General features: G+C 44.9%; 1 protein-coding gene across 8 annotated transcripts in view; it reads left to right on the forward strand.

Moving 5' to 3' along the window:
* GTF2IRD1 (GTF2I repeat domain containing 1) overlaps positions 1-10,366 on the forward strand; it is a 172,580-nt gene extending 162,214 nt beyond the window's left edge. For all 8 annotated transcript variants that reach the window (XM_044993681.1, XM_044993682.1, XM_044993680.1 and 5 more), the window contains 4 exons: positions 4,397-4,589; positions 7,911-7,948; positions 8,853-8,989; positions 10,221-10,366. In XM_044993681.1, the coding sequence (XP_044849616.1) occupies positions 4,397-4,589; positions 7,911-7,948; positions 8,853-8,989; positions 10,221-10,289 (437 nt within the window). In that variant the 3' untranslated portion in view covers positions 10,290-10,366. The remainder of the gene's footprint in view (positions 1-4,396; positions 4,590-7,910; positions 7,949-8,852; positions 8,990-10,220) is intronic.
* Positions 10,367-10,811: the final 445 nt, after the last annotated feature.

A 10,811-nucleotide genomic window follows, 5' to 3' on the forward strand; every position in this document is an offset into this window, starting at 1 on the left:
TCCTTGGTCATCACAATGTGACAAACTGACAGTGCAACCAATTAACGCCATAGGAATGGGCTAAGGTCATGCCCCTGTCCTCAACAGAGCACATGTGCTCAGGTCTCAAAGGTATTTAGGCTCCTAAATTCAGAAACCTCTGAGGATCTGGGCCACACATCCTAGTTTCCAAGACTCACCTCCTACCTGGTGATTGCCTTCATGGCCAACTTAAATATAACACAACATAAACCTCAGCCTGAGTTTGGCTGGCTCCAAATGTTCCCTCTAGCACCTCTACTGTATGAGATGGCTTGTTTTCTTGAAAAAAAACAGGAGTACTTGTGGCACCTTAAAGACTAACAAATTTATTTTAGCATGAGCTTTCGTGAGCTAAAGCTCACTTCTTCGGATGCATAGAATGGAACACACAGACAGGAGATATTTATACATACAGAGAACATGAAAAGGTGGAAGTATGCATACCAACAGGCAGAGTCTAATCAATTGAGATGAGCTATCGTTAGCAGGAGGAAAAAAAACTTTTTGAAGTGATAATTAAGATGGCCCATAGAAGGTGTGAGGAGAACTTAACATAGGGAAATAGATTCAATTGGTGTAATGACCCAACCATTCCACCATCTCAATTGATTAGACTCTGCCTGTTGGTATGCATACTTCCACCTTTTCATGTTCTCTGTATGTATAAATATCTCCTGTCTGTGTGTTCCATTCTATGCATCCGAAGAAGTGAGCTTTAGCTCACGAAAGCTCATGCTAAAATAAATTTGTTAGTCTTTAAGGTGCCACAAGTACTCCTGTTTTTTTTGCGGATACAGACTAACACGGCTGCTACTCTGAAACTTGTTTTCTTGGACTTAATAAAATACTCCCCCCACATCCCTTATCCCCCTTTGTAGCCTGGTTAATGCTGATTGGATCCACATGCTGGCATGACTCAGCAGTAATCACCCTGACTATGAAGGCAGGATGTTAGCACCTGTGTCTAGAGTGACTCAGTGGAAGAGCCCTGTATTTCTGTACAGAGCCTTAGAGTTATACTTGGTAATAACCATGGCCTGGGCTACACATTCCTTGGCTTTCAGACTGTTTATCTTCTGTAAATATGTAGAAGTGACTTGACTTTCAGTGGGGCTCGGGATCCTAAACCTCTTAGACACTTCTGGTAATTGCTTCCCCTTTGTCTGTTAGCCTCAATATGTATTCAGTCCAGGCCGTGGTTATTAGGAGTAATTATAATACTTTCATCTCGTTATATTTATTCCTTATGCATGAAACAACAAGTATTGCAGGCACAAAGCAGTTTGGAAAAACCACATTGCCTTGTGCCGTGCTCCGGGGTAGCTCTCAATCTGCAGGATCCACAGATGGACTCAGCCGGCAGAGCTAATGACCGCGTCTGCTTTAGGTGTCGGGTTCCTGAATGTAACGGTTACGCACCCAAGTGACCAAGTTGTATAGGTCGTTCGCCGGATGTGGAATTGTAGCTTGGCCAATGGTATCTATAGGGTTTCTGGGAACCGGGCGGGTGGAAGCCTGCCCAATGCTAAAGGATCCCCCCACACACAGCCTAAGGGGAGGATCTACAGGACCTCAGAAACCCACTATTTTCGGGGGACAACTAATAAAAGAACAGGGACAGGAGTGCAGTCAGAGGGTCATAAGAAGGGAGCCTGACAGGGACACCGAGCAGAGAACCCCGGACAGCGCCCACTGCTCCTCGAAGGCGTCAAGGGAGCCAGTGGACGCCGCCCAGAGGAGCTCTGCCCGGATGCGTGAACGGACAGAGGATCGGAACCAAGCCCCACAGTCACAGGAGTCTCCATTGGCCAACCTCCTCTCCCTGGTTGTGTAGATGGCCATTTTAGCCAGGGCAAGGAGGAGGTTGACCAGGAGGTCCCGCGGCTTTGTGGGGCCATGGATAGGTATGAAGGCAGAGTGCTTCATCTGCCACTCTGCAAACTGCTCAACATCAAGTTCAGAAGCTGTTCTAATCCAGGCAAGGAATAAAGAACCTGTGGCAGATGTTCCATGTAGAGGAAAATATTAGGTTACTGAGTCAGTCTGTTGGTTTCCAGCAGGAAGAGCCAGCTATTGAACAACAGCGGCATAGAAGGGTGGGGGGGCGGGGAAAGTGATCCTTACTGAGTCATGGGAGGGAGAGGGAGCATAGAGGTTCCTGTTACAAATGCTTCAGCCGCCTATGAAAAAGAGAATTCAAGGGGGACTCTTCTCTCATTGCAATAGCTGTGGGTGATTCCCCCATTCCACTCCCTCCCTCTCTCTCTCATGCACACACAGTCTGGCTGTTGCTGGATAAGTTCCAGATGTAAAACTAACACCTGTTTGCTAAATGAGTATTGTTCCACTGTATAGCCGGGGTGCTGGAACAATTTTTATAGTCAGGATGCTGAGAGCCATTGAACCAAACAATCAACCCTGTATATAATGGAAACCACTTCAAGCCAGGGGGTGCAGTAGCATCCCAATTTCCAGGACCTATGCTGTATAGTTACTGCTCCTTGTCCATTTGTGTAATATGCTTATTGCATGAGTTAGACTAAGAGATAGGGGCTTGACTCCGCTCAGCTGTATAAAGTGTAGATCCAGGAGTAACTCCACAAGAGTCAGTGGGAATATGCTTCTGTACCACTGTTGTATGTGGGATCAGAATCAGGGCCAAAGAGTCCAAAGTCCGGTTTTGGTTTGTATTACCCAGTTCCAGCCCCAAAACGGTGCATAGCCCCAGCTTACCAGGTTATTCCATAGCTGTCCACTTTGGTGTTCTGCATCTTCCTCTGACGCATCCGGGACAAAACTCTCTACTGGATGGATCTTGGGTCTGAGCTGGTGTAACAGAGTCCCTTCGATACAGGAGCTAGAAAAGGAGCAGTGCATTCCCTGAACAGACCTTACCCAACAGCAAATGTCTGGTGGGACTTGGAACAGTTGGTAAAGATGATCTTCATGAAAAGAAAACAAAACTTTAACCTGCAGCGCTTGCATTGTCAAAGTATAGCCTTGGGGTTTTTAACACCGAGGTCCCCTCTGACCCCTTCGTGTCTCTGGAAATGGAGAAGGTATAAGAGGGATTATCAGTAAATGCTGATGAAGCGGCATATATTGCAACTGTGGGCTGTCACTTTTCACATAACTTGATCAGGAACAGAACACCTTACCCACGTTCTTTGAGGGTGTGGGCATCCCTGGTGCATCAGGTTATGTTATGACCGTGAGTATTTAGATGATACCTATGGATACAGATATGGGATGTGTATGTAAATGCTTTATTACGTGTATTTCATAATAGCCTCCAACTGTGCCTAAATAGCAAGATTGCTTAACAGGGACCATGGAAACTGACAATAAATAGGACAGACAGACATGAAGCAATTTCATCATCTCGTAAGAAATTAGTATCCCTTACAAGGGCTGGGCTAGTGAAAAGAAAAGAGGGGTTGTAACTTAATCTGATCGAGCCGATAAATGTTCTTTTTCTCTCCTTGCAAGAAGTTTGAGTGCAGATATTCAGAAGTATGACTTATCCAAGAGCTCATTTAAAGCAATATCCCAGTAATGTTGAAATCTCATAGTGAAGCCAATCTTCTTGACTTCCAAAACTCTAGGCACTACCATTATAATGTGCCTCTGACTCTTAAACCTGCAACTGATTGGCTTGGCCAGTGAGCCCTAAAAAGGCCCTGGGTGTATTTTCCTTGTGTGAATTCCTGACTTCTAGGGAAGAAGCTGAGACATTGGTACGCTTGCAAAGATTTGATTTTTATCAGTAAACGTTGATTTCATTACACACAGAAGAAAAAATATTTCCATCAATAATAATCAAAATGTACAGCAGAGCGAAGTAAGAACAAGGCTGCTTGAGAACTTATTGGAGTTTGATTGAAGGATATTTATTTTGTATATTTTGACATATGATATTGACAATTGGTGTTTTAATGGTTATAAAGCTTTAACCTTTTGAATCTCAGTATTTACTGTCATTAAAGAATTGTTGTCTGATACCCACCGTAATTTCAAACAGCTGAACATCTAAATCAATAAAAATCTTTAAAACACTTAAAAACAAACATTTCTATTATCCATCAAATTATGAAAAATAAAAATCGAATTCTGCCAATCCTAGACATTGGAAAGCTTTCAAAATTCCCTCAGGGGGATGTCTTTTCCTTCCTTGAATAGCAAATCCATTCTCTTCAGTAAGTGGTTTGGTATTTACACTTTGAAAACAGTTTATTAAGCAAAATATGAAATGTCTAGGAAAATTGCATTGAGTCCAGTGAAAATCCATAATCTTGCTTTTGAAATACTACCTCAGGGTTCAAAGGCCTCCACTTAATGTTCACTTGTCACATTGGCCTCTATTCTGCTGTTGCAGGAGAGGCTTTGGGATTGAACCGGCCAGTCTTGGTGCCATACAAATTGATCAGGGATAGTCCTGATGCTGTTGAAGTGACTGGTCTGCCAGATGATATCCCTTTTAGAAACCCCAACACCTATGACATCCACCGGCTGGAGAAGATCCTGAAAGCACGAGAGCACATCCGGATGGTGATTATAAACCAACTCCAGTAAGTCTCAATAGCTCCTGTACTTCCGGGGTCTTTTCTAAACATGTAAGTCCAGAATCCCCATCTGGTGTAAATTGGCATAGTTCCATGGGTTGCAATGGAGCTGCAACAGTTTACACTGGCTGAGGATCTGGTCCATAGTATCTTCTGGTTTACATTTGTAAGACTGTTCCGGTCTCTCAGCTACGTGAGGAATCCTGCCAGGCTATGGAATGGTTGGGGTCCAATTCATATTCTTAGGAAACAAGATAAGGCAGCGTGTCCTCATCTCTAGCAAACAACTGGCTAAATTTCAGGGGAGCGATGCCGATTAACACGAACTGATGCTCTGGCCCAGTGAACATGCTGCTGATGTTTTCATTAGGCAGTTGATCCCATTGTAATGTATAAAGAACTCTTGGTTAACAAAAAGCTTTGTTAGGGTGATATGGCCCCTCTGCACTGAGCTAGAAGGATGCTTCTGAGGGGTTGTGAGGCCTCTCGCCACCACCTGCCCTTAGTGTGAGGAAGTGTTGTCAGTGCCTGCCTGGGGTCAGCTCCCTGAAACCAGCAGCCTCTGGCAGCACAGGCCTTGCCCTCTCTGGTTAGCAATAGGCACCTGCCAACCTCTGAGCATCCCTCTGGAGTGTTCAACCCCATTCCCCTGAACTCTCACAGAACTCTGATTTGCTCCTCCCAAAGGAAGAGCACACACCAGCTTCCCAGAATCACCTTCTACTTAACACACAGTGCTTAGTTATACAGAAAGCGATAACCAGAATAAGTTGATGAGTAAAGAACAGAGATACAAATGAGAGAGAGTGAGACTGTTGGAAACAAGTGGTTACATATAAAACAAAATCATAACCTGCTTTCTAGAGCCTTGACTTACCTATCAAGGCATTCCACTGTCTCTTAAAAGACAGCTTGCCTCAAGTCTTTTTCCCAGTGTTTTCAACCAGTCTGGCTGAGATCCCGTCTCAGAAGACCAAGCCCGCTGGCAGGTTATCCAGACAGACTGAAGGAATTCCTGGGGTTCAGCTGCACCCCAGATTGTCTTACTCCAGAACAGGATAAATCCTGCTGGTTTTGGTTTTGCCTCCAGTCCCCTCTACCTATTGATTAGCATTTTGCCCAGATAGTAAATGGGCATCCATTATGAACCACACAATATTCAATTTGCATATGACCAGCCAGAGTGAGATACGCATCTCTTTCCCCCCTGCTTGCCTGGAGTATGTGGACCACCCTTTGGTGACCTACCTTAACTCACAAACCTACAGAACCTAATTTTTACTAAATACTGTATATAACTGCTCACATATTTCTCATACATACATCTCTCAATGATTATGATGACCAATGTAACACAGGATTTCATGAGAGATGTTATATGACCCCTTTGGGTGAACCCAGGGGAACCCTGTGCCCTGCCAGTTAGCATCAAGAGGTCTTGGGTCACAGAAAGAAGATGGGGGTTATATTTTGTTCGTGTCCTCATAGCTAAAGATTGTCCGAGGCACTGAAAATGCTTTGGGCTGGTCCATTTAGAATCAGCTGGTATTGTCTCAGCAAGTCTCAGATTTGCAGCCCTACCATATATCTAAAACTCAAAAGAACAGTGTGCCAAAGTTGCAATTTTACTCAGAGTAGTTAGAGTGGATCCTTATTCTTATCAACCGTTTGACGTACAATCTCTGCTAAATGTACCATAGGTTGAGCACCACTGGTCTATATGAATTACGTATCCTGGAGGAATTTTGGAGCCTGTTTCTAATATGTCTCTATATTTTACCTGCTAATTTCCTTTCTTGAACCCTTCAAGCCCAACGTTCTCACACTGAATTTTGCTTTGTCTTTGTGGTGCTTGGGAGGCATGTCAAACCTTGGACTGAGACCTTATACGTTTCTGACTGTCTCTGGTTCTGGAGTGGTTTCAGGTTGGATGTGTAGAGTACTAACTTCTCTCTTCAACACTGTATTGAATAGGTGAGGTGTGTAAACAGACATTTATGTATCTCCTCTTCTGGTTGCCCTGGTTTCACCCGTGAAGGTTCTCCTCCCTTGGGGAGCTGGGTGGGAAAGATGATCTATTCCTCCTCTCTTTCGTTGCTGGATTTGTGGGTGGATGATCCAAAGAGGATTGATCCTGGGTAGTCTGGGAGTCTGAGTTATGGAGTATTTTGGTCTATGTTGGCCTTCTGGGTTTTTTTCTGTGGCAACCTGTAGCTCCAGTTGTCTAAGGAGGAATCAGAATGGCTTCCAAATGTTTCCTTTTTGCCTGGTGTTTTTCACAGAGGCTGAGAAGAGTCTTTCTTAGGGGGATGCTATTGTCAGTGTCAAATGCTCAGGGCACTGTTGGGGAACTCCTGCTCAGAGAGGAGTCCTCTGAGATCCAGCTGTTGGTACCTGTGTGGGATGGGGAAGGACTCTGGGTTGGAGGTTAGAATGTGTTCTGCTTATCTCCCCTGAGAAGCCTAGTGCCACCTTAGAGCTATGTGGGGGGACCTGATGTCTGTGGGGCTGAATACATGAGAGTGGGCAGTGGCTGCATGGAAAGGATGCTGAAGGATCTGGTTTCTGCCAGTTCGTTGTTGGAGGCTCCTGGCCAGCTGAAAGCTGTATCCACACACTGTTAGCAGTGGGTCTGAAGTCCTGCTGGTACCAAGAGAGCCATTCTGTACAGTGCGTTTTGCAGTCTGACTCCTCTCCTTCCTGCTACCCTAAAGGGGAAGGGGAGGGATTCAAAGTCTGGGGTCTGCTCAGCCCACTTGGCCAGGAGCTTACCCATATGCCAGGAGGGCGCACGCCCCAGGAATACTGCCTGGGGAGCTAGCCTTCTCTCGTGGACTCTGCTCCTTCATCCCAATCCTGCTTGCAAAAATGGCAGGCATCTGCTCCAGTGCAGGGCTGGAAGGAGCATGACCAGGAAATACAGTCTCTGGCCTTGACATTTGACCTCTTCTCCTTATCCCCTCTGTTGGCCACTGGGAAGATAAGTGCCCAAGGGATTGTTGTGTGATCCCGGAGCCCAACAAGGAGAAAAGCAAAGAATTGCTTAGATGTCCAGATGAGCAATTTTCAGGTCATTTTCCTAAGGCAAATAACGCTCTGTGCAGAGGACTCGATCTGCTGTGTGCTCCGCCCTAGATGGGGAGCATTCTGGGCAGGCTGCCAGAGGAGACAGTCCCGTGCCCTAGTACAGTCTCAAAGGTCTGGTCTGCCTCCAAACACATGAGACAGAGGAAACCCCACTAGGAGATGGTTAGATATGCAAGGGATAAAGAACATCTGTGCCCTAACCGTTAACAATCGCTAATCTCCACCTTGTTTCTTACACAGACCGTTTGCTGAAATATGCACTGAGGCCAAACAAACAGGTAAGCTCCATGCTAAAGCGCTCCTTCCAGTGCAGCAAACTGCAAAGCAAAACATACAGATTGCAGCAAAATACACAGGAGGCCAGACTCCAGGGTTCAAAAGAAAATAGAGCAGGCTAGTTAGGTTGATGTTTGTCTACTTAATCCTCTCCATCTCCTCCTCCAGCTGGGGCCTGAGACAAAGTCTGGGGTTTACCCAGGAAGGAAAACTCTCAGGTTTGGCTTCTCTTCAGCAGCTTTCCTGAGGCTGTGTGTGAAAGGGAAATGGGGGCTGTAGTTTTAGACTTAAGATTTTCAGTCGCCCAGGGGATTTGAATGCCCTTCTCATTAATTTTAATGGCTGTTGCTGAATAAATCCCTCAAGATGGCTTTGAAAATCTGAGCCCTAGTACTGTTTTTTACTATGCAAAGATGAAATTGCGTACTGTGCTTGAGAGGAGTCCGTGCTCTCAATCCAAGTCCTACTGGACGCAGCTCCATTTCACTAAAGTCACCAACGCGACTGGCACTCGTTCGCTTCCAGGTTGGCAATCTCTCAGCAGGAAGGCGATGGATCAGAGGGGCACAGTGACCTAAATGACCTCTAATGCCCTAAGAAGTATCCTGTGAATAGAGAGCTCAATCTGACCATGACAATGTGAAGCAGCAGCCTGGAAAGGGTTACAGGTCTGTGCCTATCACAGGGCTGAGCAGGATATATAAGAAAGAGGAAGCTAGGCCCAGGGGGCAGAGGGAAAGGGTGTGTGCTCTTTTTTCTGGCTGGTGGAGGCAAGGGAAAAGCCTCTGGAGATATGTCTTTTGTGTGAAACCAGTATACCCTGGGCCTTGAAAGGGTCTGTGTGTGGTGTTTGCTTCCATTCTTAGCCATTCAGATAACCCATTTTTTTCCCATCCTCCCCTTCAGAAAAAGACAACAGTGTTCCCAAACGAAAGCGGAAGAGGATCTCTGAAGGGAACTTGATATCATCCTCATCGTCATCTTCCTCTTCTTCCTCTTCCAATATGGAGTCCACGTCGTCAACAAATCAGATCTCACTTGTGGTAAAGCCTTCTAAACGTCAACCAAGTTACTGCATCTCTGTCTAGCTCAGGGTTCTTCCCCTACCGCCCTTCATCTCTTTCCTTCACTGGCCCTAGAAATGCTATAAACCCCTAACTTAGCATGGCGACGCCCAGCCTTGTAAAGAAGGGGAACGCTCGCTTTGCCTCTGGGAAGAGCTGGCTCATCAGCAGAGCAGAGAGGCCACTCGACATCTCTCCTCCACCAGTTCAGCATGCTCTGCAGGGCTGCCATGGGCTGGCCTCTGCCAGTGTCATCAGTGAAGCCTTCTCCGTGATACACCGATGCTGCCGAGGGGAAGGTAGTGATGGCCAGGGTAGGAATGACTTAGTGTCCTGCCCTGAGAGGCGAACACACCACAGAGAGCAGCCATTCCAATGCCTGACCCTCCTCGCAACCGCTTGGAGCTCTTTTTTGGCATTGCCATGTCTGTGACTCAATCCTGCAAAGTGCAGAGCACTCTCAGCCCTTTCGGCTCCAATAGACTTGATGGCAGCACTTTCCAGGATCTGCCTCTGGGAGAAGCAAGTTATAATGTAGTCCCCTTTCTCCCTTGCATGCGCCCCACACCCTTCTGCTCCCGTCAGCACTATGCAAGGAGCACTATGTGGCAAGGGTTATGTCACGGAATGCAGGGTTCTCAGCCTGTGAAGATACTTCACAGGTTCCAGACACACGTCTGAAGGATCTGAAAAAGTCCTCAACTCATAACCAGCTGCATTATTTCATAAACCAGCCCTGTCAAACTCAGGGAAGCGCTGTTAACATGCTCCAGCTTTCCATGTGCTTTGGCCATTATGTTGTATGATGGCTCTTGGTTTTGTTTTTTATATGTATGAAAAGGTGAATATTTTGGGAGTGGTGTGAAGCTAAAATTTCCTTGAAGTAGAAACTCAAAGATGTAAAAACAAGAACTGACATCAGTGGAGATTCATGGATCTATTCTAGCTAAGGAACTGGCCTTAGTTATTTATTAGCAATTATTATTTCAAGCATAATTTTTTTTAAAAAAAGGCAAAAATATTACTACATTTAGAAGTTATTTTGAGTAGGTTTTGTGGTGTTTTATTTTCTTATTTTAAAAGAAAATCTTACGTGGAAATTGGAAGACTTGCCCTGTGTGTGAGCGTGACAGAAACTTGATCATTGAACGTTTTTCCAGAGTATTTTGTCCTAACAGCATTTTTCTTTCTCTCTCTCTCTCTCTTTCAGCAATGGCCCATGTACATGTTAGACTATGGTGGTCTAAATGTCCAGATTCCAGGACCTATTAACTATTAGACCTCAATACTGAATCAGAACCTCAAATGACAGAATAAATAAATAAATGTAATTTATGTACAAAGTGTATATTCTAATATGTATCAATGCCTTTTAGTTTTTCCAATGATTTTTACACTATATTCCTGCCATCAAGGCCTTTTTAAATAAAAATAAAAAGTGTTGCCTTGCTCTTAACAGTATTTATTTTATTATTTGTACTATTGATGAAATCCATGATAGGTAAAAGTAAATACAGAAGAGAACCTTCTGATGGACAGCCGCATACCTTATCGTGCCTTACCTGCAAAATAAAATGGGTAGTGACTAGAGTTTGAACCCCTGATTTTTGACACACGGTTTTCATGCTTCATTTGCCACTGGTGTCTTCAGACTTCAGTCAACAGTTTTAAAACAAACAAACAAAAAAACCCTTTTCTTGATATTGAAACATCGCCACAAAATTACACCATGAAGTAGGGATGAATAAACACTTAACAGAAACAAAGAACAGGGCCTGGATTCCCATTTATGCTCAGGCCC

This window comes from Mauremys mutica, chromosome 19 (genome assembly GCF_020497125.1).
Source record: "Mauremys mutica isolate MM-2020 ecotype Southern chromosome 19, ASM2049712v1, whole genome shotgun sequence".
NCBI classification, from domain to species: domain Eukaryota; kingdom Metazoa; phylum Chordata; order Testudines; family Geoemydidae; genus Mauremys; species Mauremys mutica.